The following is an 18,168-nucleotide window of genomic DNA, read 5'->3' as shown; positions in this document are numbered from 1 at the left end:
ATTTACGTCATGCTATTTCTCTTATTTTATTTTAAACTTCAACAGTTTTACAAAGACTCGTTTTCTTTTTCCTGAACTATCGATTTGTATTTTTAAGCAATGTCTTTTTAATACTCACTAAGCAAACTACGTGTTTCTTTGAACTCTACTGTGATCACTTTCTTTGTGGCTTGATCTTTTTTTTTTGTTTTGTTTTTTTTGACAGAGGTACAGTATGTAAACAAGTTCTGCCACACAGAACAGCAGCAGCTCAGAGATTTCTCTCCTTCATTTTCATGTTTATGTCTTTTCTTCCATCTGTGTCTTAAGGAATCCTCTTCTTTTTCCTTGTTCTCACCCCTAAAAAAAGCAATTATGTGTTTTTAAATTATTATTTTGTTGCAGATGACAACATGTTGCTGCTTTGCTTGCACTTAAAAATACACATAACTAAATCAACCACTGATGTTCAGGGTCCGCCGTACAATAAATCCCTCCATAATCTTGTCCTTAAAATCTTGCTCCAATTGGAGACACAGAAGAAGAAGAAAACAATTGTGTTTCTCATCCTCGGGGTTCATGTTCAACTAGCACAAAGAATAGTCAAAAATGTTATCCAAATATATTCTTGAAATATTAGAACCTTATGATCACATTGCAACATGTGTTTATACTAATCCTCTGGAAGGTTATGAAAAAACATGTTTTTCTCAAGATTTTTTTTGTCAACAAGTAACAGAAGAACTAAAACCTTTAAGGGATTTAAGGGAACATTAAAGAGGACATTCAATCTCATCCTGGATGTGACTGAAGGGTCACAAACTGTTGTGTCTTGAAAATACAAAAATATAATAAGCCCTTTCCTGTTGTTTCAGATGAAAACGTGACTGCAATCAATGGAGTTGACCACAAAAATGGCTGCTATGACGCAGCAGCAAAGTCTAGCGATTCTATCGGATGGTCAGAAGTTACATCTGATGGCTCGCCACAGTGTGAGCCGGACACATCTGAGCGTCTGATGGATGAAGATGAAGAGGAGCTCCTTAAAAGTAATGTAGAAGAAGACCAAAGTCACAACAAGATGAGCCGTACGTCGTCCCCTCGGAGTCTATACGAAGACATGAGAGAGGCTGAATGGGAGCCGCTGTCTCTGTCTGCCAAGGTGAATGGCCCCGGCTACAGCCCATCCAGAGCCTCTGAAGACCGGAATGGCCTCATGAAAGAAACGCCTCACCCAGAGTTCGGCGGATTGTTGGCTAGAGCTAACCTTTTTCAGGCCGAAGCTCTAAGATACAAGCCGCTCCCAACAGAGGAGGACAGTGAGGGGGAGGCGGAGGCAGAGAGGCCTCCTCGGCTGGATGGCTGGGCTCTGGGCCTCCATGAGAGAGGCCTCGAAATGGACCATGGGAGGGTGAACTTCAGCCTGTTGGAGCAGGCCATAGCGCTGCAGACGGAGCAAAGACAGGTCCTGCACCACGCCTACAGGGAGATGGACCGCTTCCTCCTGGAGCAGATGAGTAATGAGAGAAGGCACCACAGGATGATGGACATGGACGGTAGACTCAACTATCATGGAGGGAAAGGTAATGGAAAATAGAGTTTTATCTAGAGATAGACATCATGTGAAGAATCAGAAGTTATCATATTATTACTATTATTTCAATAATGTACCTTCCTGTAGCGTAAATCAGATGAACCCATTGTGATTAGGCACTCCTAAAACATTAAAAGAAGCATACGCATGTGACGGGGGGGAGGAGGAAAACAGAGGGGGGAAATCCTCTTAAGTATTAAAACAGTTTGGCAACAAGTGAAGTAATAAATTAACAGACTAAAATAAAGAAGAACAAAAAATTGTTCTGATGGAATTGCTACTACTCAGAATATTGGATTTTGATAGGAATCCACTGGATATTTAACCATGACCATAAGTCTTAAATCCTCCTAAAGTACCTCTCATGTTTCCCTCTGATTCTTCAAATGACTGCAGCTAAAAGTGTAATCCTAGATGTAATCTTTCGATGGATGGGCATTAAGAAGTGAATGCTCTGTGTTGAACTGCAGCCTTAACTAAAATGACAGATTAAGAGATGCATTTTGTGGAGAAAAAAAAAAAGTCTCTGGCTTTGCATGATATTTCAATCTGTTGACCTCTGTACAATATGTCGAAAGGAAAGTGCATTATAAGAATTTTTACTTTTGAGAATATTTTTTTTACATATCTTTAATGAATACATGTAAACACAGAAGGGCTTTGGAAGCAGCTTAGTGGTTGTATTATTTGTACGCATTGTTAAATCTTGTTTTACTGTGTCCACAGACTCTCCACGGACAGATAAAAAAGATATCAAGTGTCCCACTCCAGGCTGTGACGGCACAGGTCATGTTACCGGCCTGTACCCACATCACAGGAGTTTGTCTGGGTGTCCCCATAAAGTCCGAGTTCCACCGGAGAGTAAGTCCAACGCAGTTTGTGTAGCAGAAAGTCAGTTATACTTATAACCGCTGTCAGTTTTAGGATTTACTATCACACTCATTGAAATCCTCTTTAGCACAAACCCAAAGACAAAAAAAGACATGCTTACACATTCACTTCAATTCAAAGATGTACGAGAAACTTTTCAAACAAATTTACAGGATTTTCTCTCCCTCTCCTTTTCTCATAATGCGTTGTAATATATGAATGTTGAATTCTTCCCCCCGCCCCTCCTCACGTTGGCGATTGTTAAGTCATTTCAATATAACTCAACAAACATCCGACATTAAACAGTAATGTTACAAAAGGAACAGAAAAAGTAATTAACTTTTTCAAAAAAGCGCGTGCTCTTAGTCTGGAGGCAGTATTTGCAAATCAAAGGGCTAGCTAACGCTGTATTCAAAAATAAATAGACAACTCCAACAAACTAATTGGAGAATGTGCACAGAGAAGAAGTTTCTAAGGATACAGAGCGGACCTTTAACGACGCGTTTGTTTTGAAGAATATAATCAGCTGTCTTGTTACGCTCCTCTTTGCACTAAGCTATTTACATTTCAGCCACATTACAGAATTCCTCACAATGAGGAAGCCTTTTGCTTTTTTCTCCTCTTTCTGTCTCTGTAGGATCTTTGCTCTATAGGCTCTAATGCACCAGCCACCAACATAAATCACCGTTTAGCACATGAAAATGTGTTTGTTTTATTTCCAGAATGCTCAGTATATGTGTTTAAGCTTGATTACGTCTTACAGTCTCCTAATCTCCTTTGTCTCTCCTCGTCCCCTCAGTCTTGGCGATGCATGAGAACGTCCTCAAGTGCCCCACCCCTGGGTGCACAGGAAGAGGCCATGTCAACAGCAACCGTAGCACCCATCGAAGGTAAATCCACAGGAGATAATCATTAAAAAATCTGCACAATACTCACAGATGAGTTGCAGTATGAGGCTAATGTGTTTGATTTCCCCTCAAAACCAGTCTCTCAGGCTGCCCCATCGCTGCTGCAGTCAAAGTCTCCAAACCTCAGGACGAGAGCCTGAAATGCAGACAAACACCTGACCGCTCACCCAGGTACACACTGCCAGATAACATGGAAGATTTCCACTGCTTTCAATGTGGTCACAAAATAATTTCAACACGCATCCAGAATTTTTTTTTTTTTAGCTCCGTTGTGGACTGAAGTTGTAAAAGCAGAACTGAGGTTATGCAAAAAAAAAAAAAAGTGATAAACACTATTATTGTTGAGTAGAGTGTGGGATATTTTTATTCCCTGATCCCAGCAGAGCACACACAGACTATTTCCAGCTTTCCAAGCAGACATACGCAACGGTTGCTGGTCCTGTGAGTTCCTCTCTATTAGAGATGATAAAAGAGCAGAACTCTTTGTTCCCTGTGGATATATCATGGGCAGCATGCCCACTCCTACTATATTAATTAGTCTGGCAACCTGGCTGTGGATCTACAACACACATCAGATCCCAGACTCTATGTGTACAAAAGCACTGGCATCCCTGAATGCTTTAAAACAATGTCTATGCTTAAGTGCTTAATATGAGCCTGTTGGGCACTTGTTATTGCTTTTTTATTGCAGGGTACCAGTTTTTGACAATACAATATATATTTATTTGTTTTTTAATTTGTCTCCTTGTAGAGCCATGGGCCTGATAAAGAAGTTTGAGATGAACCAGTTGAACTACAGGCTCTCTCACCCAGTAGCAGCCTTGCAAACGAGCCTGACAAAAGACATGGACAAGTACAAGTACAGCAGAATCCGCTTTGATTATGCCAGCTTTGATGCGCAGGTCTTCGGCAAACAGCCTCTAATGGGGACTAACCAGGACCCAGAAATGTCTCATTTCCCTGACTGTAAGTGTTGTACGCTTTATTTTACTTAGAAACAAGGAATTTGTTCCTTAACATATTGTATGCACACCCTCTTTCATCGTGGCTTTTGTTTAGCTTCAAGGATGCATCTGTTTGAAATGTTTTTGCACTATTAAGTTTGAGTAGAACACCTGGTGTCTCAGTAACTAAATTATTCGCTAATTATTTGTCTTTAGCACCACAGCAGTATCCTGGCTTCCTTGGAGCTCCAGGTGGCCGCCTGCCCACCTCTGGTCAGCACAGCCCCCCGAGTCAATTCAAAAAAGAAGATGGTCTCCAAGCGGCAGCAGCGACTGCGGCCATCCTTAACCTCTCTACTCGCTACCGGAAGAACATGGAGGCTGTTGCCGGCCGGCCCTTGGCAACCTCCACAAAGGTAATCAAATTAGACCACTTGGAAAGGTATTTAATGTGGTCATTTTAAAGGAACTCTGATTTGTGTATAAAAAGGGAAGACATCAAAAGACAGAATTTGGCAAAGGGAGCTGGGCGCTCTGGTGGCAGAAAAACAAGGAGGGTTCCACTCTATAAAGCTTTAATGTACACAAATGAAAATTTGTGTAATCACATGAAAAGAAGAAAAAACAATCAGCCTTCTTTCCCAATTACAACTACTTGAATATTCTTTTTTAGTAAACATGTGGTCGTGTATTTTGTTCGACATCAGCTGGCATGTAAAAACCCTGAACTGTTGTCTGAAACTGCATCTTGCCCACTGCAGATGGCAGAGGATATTTTGCTTAGTTATATGATCCAGCATAGGCTGTGTGTCTACACACGAACGTCTTTAAGAGCGTTTTACTGGATTAAATCAATCAGCTGAAGGAGTTAACATCTGAAAAGTTTAATTCACACTAAATCCAAACTCGTCTGCTGTCATTATCTCTGGCGATGTGGCATTGTGTTCACATTTCTCTTAACTCTCTTTATGATTAATATTGATTGCATTCTGTGGGTTACATACGTGCACACTGTACTGTAGATGATTCAAGGTTTCCACACCTACACAGCACAGATCCTTGTCTCCCAGCTTGTTGAGCTGAGAATGTGGCCTTGTACCAGGTACCAGCCCACTGAATGAATAAAACAGTGTTAGCAAGTTAATCATCTGTTCTCGTTTGCAGCTTAGTTGTCTTGGAGAGACGTACAAAATAAAGAACAGCTTTCAGGTCTGAAAAAAGAGGGGCCATATTTAGAGTGTTATATGTCGTCGGATGCTTTAACTTATCTGCATATGTATATGGCATGTTGAAATATCACGCTGAGAGGGCCAAATAGCTCGTCTTAAGAGTGTAAATTCAAGCTCATTTTGTTTATCAGGCGCTTAGAAGACATCATTGGGTCTTGAATCATTGCAAAAATTTAAGAACTTTATCCTGAGTTTTTGTTTTTTGATGCAGTTAAAAAAATACTAATTAAAATAAATGACAGAAATTCTTTTAGTTTTGCACTGGTGTAATTTTGACTATGTGCACACAAATGGCTGGATAATTAAAGTGGACAGCCACATCCAACGTCCATGTAAATGATCCCCTTTAATTAATTTGAAAAGCTCCCCTTTGTTACCAAAAAATAATGATGTATAGGGTTTAATGAAACATATGCGTTGAATAATTGGTTTCGTTTATGGAAAAGGGATTTCAGCATTTAATGAGGTAAAACTTTTAATACCATAAAACAGCCATAAGTCATCATGCGATTGCGTTTCAGCGCAGAAACGACAAACACATCTGTCAGCGGGGAAACTTATGCCACATTAAGCTTTTTAATTTTTGCTATAATAACGATGACCTAAAACCAGCCTGCCCCCCCCACCCCCTCCCAACCCCCCTCCCTCCCAGCTGCCATCTTGGTTGTGTGTCCTAGAAAACAGATGACACAGCTGTCACTGAAAAACTACACACCAGTGATTATTTTTTTGTGTTCAGCAGAATTAACGCTGGCTTAGTTTGGTACTTTGTCTGGTGTCAGATAACCGCTGTATGTATTATTTAAATGCATTGTTTGTTTGTGCTGCGTTTCAAGACAATTTTTTTTCATGTTTACAGAGAAATGTTGTCTGGTTCAAGTTTACCATATCGCTGCTGTCATATAAATGAGACATCATACTGTTTTATTTACATTGCTTTAAGTGTAATTAGAAGATAGGTTCTATTTTTATCCCCCAATTTATTTGTTTTCATATGGTAGCACACACTGCAATGATGTACCAGGCATCCTTTTTGTACACTTTTACAGCAGTGTGTTGTTTTGATGTGTAATCGTGGATTTGACATTAAGAATTCAGCTACTTTGTCCTCAGGACATGCTCATAGAGGTGGATGAAAATGGAACCCTGGACTTGAGTATGAAGAAGTGCAAAGAAAATGTCAAAGCAAAAACACCTCTGGAAGACCCGCTGTCCCTGTCCGAGCCCTCTGTGGCCAAAGGGGGGAGCATGCTCATCAGCCCCGCCTTCTACCAGCCACTGTGTGAGAGAGACAGCTGGGAGAGCCCCGTCCCTGTCAACTTCAGCAAAGCACACCTTTTACAGGAGCCAGAGGTAAGGGGAAAAAAAACTGAACAACTGCCACATTAGATGTTTTTCCTACAAATGTCAAATATGCACCAAGTGCTGGGAAATGTGAATGACAAATAATGAACATTTGAGGCTCAAAAGGAGGGTACCTACATGTGACCAAACAAAGGAAGTTCCTTTTACAAAGCAAAAATAAACCAGAGTTGCACTAATAGACCAAAAAAATAAAGATGGACAATGGAGCCCTGTTTCTGGTGAAAAATGCTGGAAACAGTAAATCAGAAATACTCAGGACCTTAGTCCCCAAACACCCCCCTTGATTTCTCTTATTTTTAAATCAAACGGAGCCTTACAGTTACATCTTCTGTGAGTTTCTTCTAATATTAAAAAACTAAATTGACTAAAATAACAATATAAGAACTCCCAGTGTAGGCCTTAACAGGAATTTATAGGAATAATCAAGTTATCTGAGTTAATTTGACATGAAACACTGTTTTAAAGTCCTTTCATTGTTTTTTAGGAATTAAAAAAATACTCACTCTTCTTGTTATGGACAAGTTTGTGGCCTAAAAGTTGTCAAATTGAGTCTAAAATACTAAAAACAATCCATTTTTTTCTTGACTATAGGTAGTTTTAGTTAAAAAAACATAGAATAAAGACACGTGAAAATAGCCAGGTTTTTTGTCTCTTTATCATATAAATACTAGAATCTTGCTAAATAGTTGAGTGACTTTAAAATATATAAATACACTTCTGAAATCACCAAATGCCCAGAAAATGTGGGAAATTCAAGGTTCTGCCATTCAAAAAAAGATACATGGAGAATATTTATGAGAATATTTTTACTTTTTAAAATATGTTTTACACTGAGTACAGGTGTTGATCAGGTCTAAATAATTCTTAATATTGTTTATGTAATGTTTTCCTCTCAGTGGGTTTTCATTTGTTGTTCATATCCTGAGGTATCACACTACATCTGACCTGCTTTGGAAACATAGACAACATCTGGTGACTGCACAATCTTGGCAGTTGAAAAAAAAAAAAAAAAAGGAAATCCATACTTCATGGCTATACATGATAAATACTATGTGGATTACGTGTGACTTTAAATGGATGTATGGTTTACTACAGTATAAGTATCCTTAAGTATAATCTCTCTGCTTTGCACTCTAACCCTCAGGGTTTGTGTTTTAAGAGTATTATTCAGGGCTTTTCATTAATTATTCACTTTTAGGTCATTGCAGATTGTGGTCAGGCTCCTGATAGACAGTTAAAGCCATGTTTTTGCTTGTTTCTTTCTCTGCAGGAGGATTACGATCACATCTCTTTGGAGGACCAGCACTATCAAGGAGACGGCAGCATGCTGAGTCCCAAAGCCAAGCTGCTGTTACGAGATTCAAAGAAAGAGCTTTTGAGGTATGAAGAATGGAAACATCTAGAGGCATCTTTCTCCAGTCAGCTGTGTATAATGTGAGCCTCCCTTCTAGTTGGCAGATGGTCAGCATTTACCAAAGGAGTTTAAGCCAAAAAAAACAAAAAAAAACATACCTTTGTTTCAATAGGATAGTTTGATAAAGTGAGTGAAAACACACTGAAACTCACACATCGTTATAACTGGTTTCTGCAGGTTCTTGTGGAGAAGAAATGTATCTATTTGAAGTGAGTTTCCTCCCTGTATGTCCTGTAAAAGCTTACAACTCTTCACTCTTGTAGTTAGAGTGCATGCTCTGCTGGCTCTCCTCTTGAGAATCACACGACAAGAAAAAGTAGGATCCTGTAGTTTCCGCAGCACAGCAACCCCCCTCAGATCTCTTCAGTCACTTTCAGAAACATTAAACCCGATGTTGAGCAAAATCATTTTCTACTAAACTTCCTGCTGTACTAACTCTCTATAATACCAATGAAAAGGTTGTTAGTGTAAAAAAAAATAATTAAAAAAATCAGTTCAAGCCTGGCAAAGTCTGTGGGAAGTGGAGTAATCTGTGCATTAAATGCTTTGTGTTCTCCTGCAGCTGTCCGACCCCAGGCTGTGACGGCAGCGGCCATGTGACGGGGAATTATGCATCACATCGGAGGTACCATAATTAATTACTATCTCATTAGTACAAGCTAGCCGATATAAAGACAAGAGGGGGGAAACAGTGCTGAGTGCTGAAATGTTGTTGATTATTACAGTTGCAAACTTGTCACATAGCTCGTAGAGTTTAATATCAAACGTCACTTTTTAAAAAACACGCTGACAAGAAAAAGCTTTCTCCTGACAAGGAAGTGGAATTGTGTTTTCATATAATGTAGTATAAATATGCATTGGGACATTGTATTAAGATTATTCAATTCAACTGTGATCAAAGAGTGCATTAAAATGACTGTTAGCTCTTTATCCTCTCTAGTGTGTCTGGATGTCCCCTGGCTGACAAAACACTCAAATCACTGATGGCAGCCAACTCTCAGGAACTAAAGTATGTGTTTTGAAAACTGTTATTGTTGCTAAAGGATTTATCACGTTGAACTAGGCAGCTTGTTTTTACCTCAGCTTTGGGTCAATGCTTTCCTTTTTTTTAAAAACTTTTTTCTTCCCTTTTTCTACTAAATATTATGCGACAATTTCCATGAACTCCACATGAAGTTGTTTTTGCTTTTTCTACTCTCTTTCTGCATATTAGCATGAATCCAGCGCTCTGCTCGCAGTCTTTTGCTGTAAAAAGCACCTGGTCTCTGTGTCTCTCAACCTGCAGGTGCCCAACACCTGGTTGTGATGGATCTGGACATGTGACTGGGAACTATGCTTCGCACAGAAGGTAGCACAGAGAAATCGTCGCAACTGAGCATGAAATACATTTATCAGATGCATGACATTCAAACAGATGGTGAAAGTCTCACTTTATGCTGCAAACATGCTGCACTTTTTGATTTCTTGTGCTTATTGATTTACTTGGCTGTCTTTACCATACATCCTTCAGATGAATTTCTCTGCACAGGATTTTCTTGTTAAACAATCAAAGTACACTCAGATTTGAGACTTTGTCAGGTTGCTTTGAGCTATTGGAAAGAATAAATTAACTTAATGCTTCAACATTTTTATTTATTTATTTATAGATTCAGATTTGTTTAAACATGTTCAACCTCAAACTCGGCATACCTTATAAAGCTGCCAGTAACAATTCAGCTGCTTTATTTTTCCTCACATTAACCCGTACTGTCTCCAATCGTCTTTAGCTTGTCAGGATGTCCACGTGCCAGAAAGGGAGGTTTGAAGCTCACACCAAACAAGGATGACAAAGATGAGCAAGAGCTTAAGTAAGAGATTTTTTCCCCCTCATCCCATGCTGTCATGTTTTTTTGTTTGGAAAATAAAACAAGAAAAACATTGTGAAAATGCGTTATGTGTTTGTGCCTGTGGCTTTATACCTGGAGGCCATTAAGTTAAACAAAGAAAATAATTCTTCTCTTGCCGTAACATTAGTGAATTATTTTCTAAGGATTAGCTGCGTGTTTTTGTGGGATTTTTTTTTCCCGGGGTTTTTGTATTTTTCCTATTTTCTGAATGGACTATCTTGCTTATTACTCCTCCCTGAGTGCTTTTTTGTAATTATACTATATTAAGAAAATGTTGAATTGCCCGCTCTGATGGCATCGCTCTCATTTGCAGCTTAATCACTGTCTGGGAAAGTGTTATTGAAAAAAGGAAATAATGTAATTGATTTGCAGTTAAATCCAAAGTCAGATATATGAGCTCTTGTTTACTTATACATCTGGACACAGATTTTTTTCTTTTTAATTACTAATGCAAGGCCACGAGCTTAGGAATTAGACTGGAATAGATCTCATACACACTAAGAGAGAAAGGGAGAGAAAGGGGGATGGAAGCAAATGTCCCTAGATTATTGTAAATAGTGGGCCATATGGCATGGCTCCATTGTCCTGGTGCCTTGCATCAAGCTACCTACCTGTGCTGGTTGGAAGTAATGGGACTGCTGTTGTTTTGTCCTCTAAGTGCTGCGCTGCTGTCGAGTAACAAAATGCTGAAACAGGCTTTTTGCAGCAGCACTCTGCAGCATGTGTGCTATTTGTATCATCTCAGGTGACCTCTCACCTTTATCAATAAGGGAAAGGGTTAGCCACCCCCTAAATTACGTTCTTTCGCATGAGGGGATCCATGACAATTATCTGTAATTCATGTCACTCCATTACTGACCTGCAGAAAACAGGCCTGGATTCCAACTGACAAACTCTTAATGATATTCAGAGTTATGTTTTCAAGCACAAATATCAGCAACCTCCAAATGCACGCACTGAACAGAGCGCGTGTTCCACCCCAAGTTTTAGTGGATTAGTAACTTATAGTTAATGCGATTATTTCTAGTTTTGGCGACTTTATTTTTAATCAGCATTTGGCTGGATTAATCAACTTAATGGTTAACAAATCTTCCGGTCTAGTTATTGAAAGAGAGATTTGTTTTTTTTTAATGATGTGGTTATTTTTCTCTGAGCAGTTAAATGTTCTTGTTTTTTGTCTGCAGCTTAGAAATATTATTAAATGCAAGTTAGTCATATTTTCCCCCCCGTGTGAATCAGCAGCGTTTGCAGGTTTACAGCGTCGCTCTGAATGTCTTTCTCTGGTAGGTGTCCAGTAATCGGATGTGACGGGCAGGGCCATATATCGGGAAAATACACATCCCATCGCAGCGCAGGCAGTTGTCCACTCGCTGCCAAAAGACAGAAGGAGTCGTCCGTCAATGGGCTGCCCTTTGCCTGGAAGGCCAATAAACAGGAACTGCCCCATTGTCCCTTGCCTGGCTGCAATGGCCTTGGACATGCCAATAATGTGTTTGCCACTCACAGAAGGTGAGGTCGCCTGTCCTCCATTTTATCTTGAAACAATACAGCCGGTCGACATGTTGCTTTCTTTCTATGGCAGCTTCACTCTCATTAACAGTCTCTATTGATGCTTAACTTTTGTGATATCCTCCGACCTAAAATATTGTCCTTTATGACCTGCTCAACTAGCTTGTCGGGCTGCCCACTGAATGCACAGAGTATCAAGAAAAAGCACTCAGAGGAGGAGATGATGACTATCAAACTGAAAACAAGCAGTGGTAAGTTACTCTGACATTCTTTGAAATACTCAAGTAGTTTAGATCCAAATACATACTGGTATTGGCATCTGTGTTTTCGGTTTGAATGTGAAAAATTGAATGTTGTGCTTTAACTCAGGTGTTGAAAACAAAGAGGATATTCAGTATTTGGATCATGAAATTAATGAACTGAATGAATCCAACATGAAAATAGAAGCCGATATGATGCATCTTCAAACCCAGGTAAATATCTACTCTGACAAGTTTCATTTTAAGGACATAGAAGAAGAAAAGTTTTAGATCTCAATTTTACACTGTTGTCTTGTTTTTTTGTACCCGAAAGCAGATCTCGTCTATGGAATGTAACCTGAAGACAATTGAAGAGGAGAACAAGATGATCGAACAGCACAACGACAGCCTCCTGAAGGAGCTCGCTCGCCTTAGCCAAGCTCTCATTAACAGTCTAACTGACATTCAGCTGCCTCAAATGGTACAGTAAGCCTTGACCACAGACTACACTACCACTCATTATATCTAACCTGTCCTGCAAGATATCTCATTTTTCTATAAATTGTCTTTTCTGCTCTGCTGTTTTCACTAATAGTCGCACATGTTTTTGTTGCAGGGACCCATCAGTGAGCATAATTTTGAAGCCTATGTGAACACATTAACTGATATGTACAACAACTCGGAGCATGAATACTCTCCAGAGTGCAAGGCCCTCTTGGATAATATCAAACAGGCTATTAAGGGCATCCATGTTTAAGCTGTAGAGCTACCAAGAGGTTTCTTTGACTTGGGATAATGGCACTAGATAGCTCTATTTTACTGAAGAGTGCTGGCTTGGCTGCATGTGTAAGACGAGGCTTTTGGAAATGTGTTTGGCATTTCCCCTGTAAATACACTGCAGAGAAAATGACCAGCCGGATTTGTAATGCTTTCTCTGTTTCTGCATTCACTTGATATGTTTATCCTGGTGAGATTTTTACCCCCTCTTGCACTTAATTATTTTGTATGGTTTGCTTGATTTTAATCTGTATGTGTTCATGTCATTATTATATTATTGCTATTTATTATTATATTTGTTCATCAGTGTATTTATTTCCTTGATTTTTATTTATTTCTAGAATTGTAAATGATTAATATTTAAGAAATCTGTTTCTGCACATTGTAAATTACATAGAAGCACATTCCAATTTCATGGCATACTTACGCCATCTAGTGTTGAGAACGTATATTATTATTATTATTATTATTATTATTATTATTATGATTATTAGACCCTAAGTTGGATCTCCCTTCAGAGTTAGAAAAAAAACTACCAAAATGATGAAGCTTCAATATTTGTAAGCATTGCTTTTGCTTTGTTTATTGGAAACTGAATGTAAGACAAAGTGACCACTGGGATTAAGAAAATGCAATGCAAATGTACTGTACCTATTCCTTCTCAAACAATAGCAGCTGAATGCAACAAGGTGACAGTGAGCAAAAATGCAACATCATTTAGTGACCTGAATGTCAGATAACGTGCCACAAGAAGAGTGCAACAAAAATCAAAAAAAGTCCACTTTGTCAAGATGTCTTTTTTTAAATATAGATATTAAACTGCCTTCTGTGCACACACTCTGGAGTGTGCATATAGTATGTGCCTAAATGTATATGAATCCATAAAAATATACGAGTAATCTGTTTTGTGGTAGGACAGTATTATGTGGATGGTGTCTAATTTATTATACAGTACAATTATTTTCATAGGAGGAAACGTTTCTGATGACTGTTTGAAATACTGTTGTCTCAGTAGCTGTAATCTCAGAGCCAGGTTTTGAAAAATCACGACTGAGATAAAAAAAAATAATCTGGTGTTTATTTCAACCTTTGCTAGCATTCAGAGGGGAAAAAGAAAGGAGTAAACTTTTTAAAACAAACATCTACTTTAGTTTTTTTTCTGTTAAACTGCTTACAAGCCTTAACATCTCAACCATTCGTACACTTTGAATACCGGTGTAACGCTTGAAGCAGATTGGAGTAGTAACTCACATTTCAGTTTCAGTCAATAAATGCAAAAGAAAAAAAAATAGACAAAAAACATAATGACAACATAGACAAATGATAGTTGTTGGCTAATCAGTTGTTCGTTTGCATCAATTGCACTTTTGTATTTGGGTTATTTGAAATGTTTTGTTCACCACACTGCCCTTGACTTTAACAGAACGAGGGGAAAGAAATGCTGAAGTCATGTCACCATACATTATGTTCATTTCAACAGAAAATAAATTGAATTTATTTGAGCCATACACGTTTTATTTCTACTAAAAAAAGAAAGAAGTCGAACACATGTAGCCTAGGAAATTTCAAAGAAAAACAAAACAATGTAACAGCAAAAGAGCCAAATTACAAAAAAAAGGACCCTATTTTATCCAAATACTCAAAATGTTTTAAAGAAATTTAATCTTGAAAAATTTGAATCACATTCTTTAAACCTAACAATCCTTTATTTATTGATGATTTCTTCTATTTAATTCTCTCTACCACACATTGTTTGCTCAGGAAGTTTTGTGAATAATTTTTATTTTTCCCTTAGTATTTGATGTTTTGTAATGTGAAATGCTTTTTTTGTGGAACGATAGTATGATATGAAATTGTATTGTATTTTCTTTCTTTTACATGAAAATGTAATGCTTTTTTTCAGTTGAAGTAGTTTGTAAATTGAAACTTCCTATTACTTTTACTATTTCATAATAAACAGATATGCGCTGTGTTGTACAGTTTGTGTATGGTAGAAATAAACTTTTCAAATGCTCGTGTGCTTTCTCAAAGCTTCTTTTGTTGGTGAAATGTAAACCCCGTCACCTCTGAAATATCAAGCAAGGTTTGAGATTTCCTTTGGTACTAGCACCCCTGTGTGGTGAGTTTATGGTATTACATCGAGGGTGGCGGGGAGTGGTCAATGGAGTCCATACGCTGAGCTTTTCAGGTTAGATATCAAAATAAAGGGGCTGTATCTTTGACCTTAAGGTTTTAAAGAAGTTCAACATAAGACGAAGAAAAGTGGTAAATGATGGAATATGAACAAATCATGGATATTTCCCTTATTTTTAATTTAAGATATATGCATAAAAACAACAATAAAAGATAACTATTTACACTCGGTCATCTATCACGATTAGTAAGTTAATTGGAGTAATAATGATATTTTGATAGTGTTAAAGGATGCAAGTAAAGTGGAAACTTTAATGCATCAGATACTCAATACATACATTTTCTATATAACATTTGCATACTTCTATTAGAGTAACATTTTCAGTGCATTACTTTAACCCAATGGTCCCCAACCTTTTTTGGCTTGTGACCACACTTTGACTTCATAAAACTCAGGGGACCTCAGACATCCAGATTTTTACAACAATGATAAATATACATGTGATAAAATTGTGTTTCAAGTAAACATTCATTTAAGACCACAATAAGGCTGTTTCAGGTATATAATTGTGGCTGGGGGCCGGGATGAGATTTGTGCACAATGGGAGGATTTTTCTTTTTCTCAGTGTACAATGTGTACAGCCCGGTGAGCTTGTATTTACAAGACTGGAAACGAATGCTGGACGCATGAAGCATGGATGAGAGATAAACCTAGATACTGCAAGTTTTTTTGTTTTTAGCATGGGCTGCGACCCACAGTAGGTCTTGCTGAACTGAATAACATCTTGTAGCTTAATTAAGCCCGAATGCTCAAATATATATACATGTATATATAATTAGAAATTTCATGGGACCCCATTTGAATATCATCCGACTCCATGCCTGCTTTAACCTGTAGAATAGTATTTCTACTTAAAGTACTTTTACTCAAGTAGAGGATCTAAATGCTAACCACACCATTGGCAATTCCTTCTTTCCAATTTAGAACAAATGTTCATTCCTTTGACCTTCATAAATATAGTAAGATAAATGTTCAATCAATGACCAAAATGCTTGCATGAAAAAATAGATTCAAATCTTATTTACTTGTTGATTCAATTAATCATTTATTTTACTTTACCTTAAAAAAACACTATTAATCCTTTCTTAGAAAGTACTAAGCTAACCAAATGTGAAAACAAACGTGATGGTAACATAAACACAGTAGTTAGACAAACTCTAAGAGAACATTTGTTCATCTCTGGTGTAAATACTTCTCTCTGTCCCTGAATCTATAAATGAAAGGCTTGTCAAATCAACTATAAAAGTGACTACAAAAGTAAGAGAAATAACAACATAAATCTCAATAAACAAGTAATTACATCAGATGTGTGCCACTCAACAAACCTGAACCTGTTTGAACCCTGTAGGAGCCAATTGTATTTAATTATGTGTTTGATTTAAATCGTTTGGTTTGTTAATTGATTTACTTAATGTTGACACTAGGTGGTGATAATCCATAGTGTGGGTTAATTAGTCAGCTGGTATGGTTAAGTGTTTATAGGTCCCAGATGAACTGGAAGTTGGTGGCATGGGGTGTGGGAACAAACAGTTCTTACCATAAGCGAACAATTAAAATCATATCATCATCACGATTTGTCTGCTTCTTTTACAATAAACGAGCACAACACCCAAAGTCATTTCATTGTGGACATTTGTTTAATATTTGGATATTCTTTAAAGGCGAATTCCTTACACCTATGCAGGTGACTAAAAGTAGAATTTAGAAAGGTGGACATTGCATATTTTAGACACTACAAGCCCGCCTCTCTTTTTCCTTTCAAAACTAATGAATGACAAGACACCGTTTTTGAAGAGCTGCCTTTCTGACAGACTCTTAATCCCGTCTCTTTCTCCAACAGTAATGCCGCTGTTCTGGAGGGGAAAGTTATGCAAATACCGTCTTACAATATAAATCTCTGTGTTTTTGATGTATCTTTTGACCTTCACTTCAGTGAGAAACAAAAGTCAGCATATGCACATGCAGTGCAACTAGAACAAAGATATATAGTAACCCAGATAATAAACCACGGTTTAATTTGTGGTGTGGTAACAACACAGAATGCAAAATATGAGGCTGCTGGCTCACACCCAACACCACCACAGACATATTTTCCACTATGCCCCACAGGGACTGGCCGTAATGTATATTCTGGAGAGTGCGCTCCTGGAGGGGTGAGGATATATAAAGTATCTTGACAGCGACATACACTCCTGGGGTCTGACCTCAGCTCACCCTGCTGTAGTAAACAAAGTCTGTTTACATTTATCTAATGAAACAACAGGCTACAAGGTGTTTACTTTAATGGACCAAGCAAGTGTGGGCGCATCCAAAAACCCTGCTGTTGTGTGCTGCAATGTTTTTTTTTTAAAGAAATATACTGTACATTTTTATAAGGGCTTTATAGCCTCTATTGAGGACACTGAGGTCGTGTCTTGATGCAGTGCTATAGTGACCTGAGGAGGGGTTTAAACTCTGGATAACACAAGTAGCACACATGTTTTCAAAGTGATATTTTGTAGTTATCATCTTTAAAAAAATATATTAACAAAACAAGGAGCGTTGTGTTTTACATTGTTACCCTGAAAGAGTGGATCAGAAGTGTAAAAAATATGACACAAACTTCAAATGTAAAGGCTTTTTTTGGTGGTAGATCCAGTCTTTCTGCAAGGGGTTTAAACTCTTTCCCCATTATTTGTTATGTCCTGTTAACAGCCCTGATTTGATGTATAATAGCTAATTATGAGGGTAAAATAAGGCCATCCCTGGAATGGAGATGCTGAGAAGCTATTATGGCCGTGAGTGACTTGAGTAATGTCTCTGAATGAGTTGCTGCCGACAGTATTCAATCACTAAATGATTGCCTAAAGTCTACATCGTAGTCTGTTTTGTTGTCATGCACCCAGGGTGCAGTACCTCACTGTTATGCAATGAAAACAGGAACACTGAAGGAGACAAACGATTCACCTTAGAGGAACTGAAGGAGAAAAATGATCTCATCCTGGAAAAAAAGCAGTCCAGAGCGTAAAGAGTACTGAGGAGAATCCAGAAAATTAACATTGAATATCTCCTTTCTTGAAGTCATCAGCAGCCTATAAGTAGCTAGCATAACTAACATATCTACATACAATTAGAAAAACACATTATGAATTAAATTTAGCTGTAAGTTGTACCATTTTTAATGCAGATTTTGCACACTAGAGTTCCTTAAACGTGTATAGCATGATCAAGAGATGAGGGGAAGCGAGGCCTTTGAAACCTAGCATGTCTGATTCAGAGGA

General features: G+C 38.1%; 1 protein-coding gene across 12 annotated transcripts in view; it reads left to right on the top strand.

The window, feature by feature from the left end:
- The window catches only part of st18 (ST18 C2H2C-type zinc finger transcription factor), a 39,933-nt gene extending 25,205 nt beyond the window's left edge, over positions 1-14,728 (top strand). For 7 of the 12 annotated variants that reach the window (XM_065954158.1, XM_065954163.1, XM_029280362.2 and 4 more), the window contains 17 exons: positions 855-1,562; positions 2,300-2,434; positions 3,243-3,333; positions 3,430-3,522; positions 4,103-4,317; positions 4,512-4,711; positions 6,638-6,877; positions 8,160-8,269; positions 8,866-8,928; positions 9,244-9,312; positions 9,517-9,651; positions 10,070-10,150; positions 11,477-11,698; positions 11,861-11,949; positions 12,068-12,171; positions 12,272-12,418; positions 12,554-14,728. In XM_065954158.1, coding sequence (XP_065810230.1) covers positions 855-1,562; positions 2,300-2,434; positions 3,243-3,333; positions 3,430-3,522; positions 4,103-4,317; positions 4,512-4,711; positions 6,638-6,877; positions 8,160-8,269; positions 8,866-8,928; positions 9,244-9,312; positions 9,517-9,651; positions 10,070-10,150; positions 11,477-11,698; positions 11,861-11,949; positions 12,068-12,171; positions 12,272-12,418; positions 12,554-12,694 — 2,843 coding nt within the window. In that variant the 3' untranslated portion in view covers positions 12,695-14,728. The remainder of the gene's footprint in view (positions 1-854; positions 1,563-2,299; positions 2,435-3,242; positions 3,334-3,429; positions 3,523-4,102; positions 4,318-4,511; positions 4,712-6,637; positions 6,878-8,159; positions 8,270-8,865; positions 8,929-9,243; positions 9,313-9,516; positions 9,652-10,069; positions 10,151-11,476; positions 11,699-11,860; positions 11,950-12,067; positions 12,172-12,271; positions 12,419-12,553) is intronic. The other 5 variants (XM_065954162.1, XM_065954161.1, XM_065954159.1 and 2 more) reach the window with 5 other exon arrangements.
- Positions 14,729-18,168: the final 3,440 nt, after the last annotated feature.

This window comes from Labrus bergylta, chromosome 4, assembly GCF_963930695.1.
Source record: "Labrus bergylta chromosome 4, fLabBer1.1, whole genome shotgun sequence".
Taxonomy (NCBI): domain Eukaryota; kingdom Metazoa; phylum Chordata; class Actinopteri; order Labriformes; family Labridae; genus Labrus; species Labrus bergylta.
This window is presented reverse-complemented; position numbering and strand designations above follow the sequence as displayed.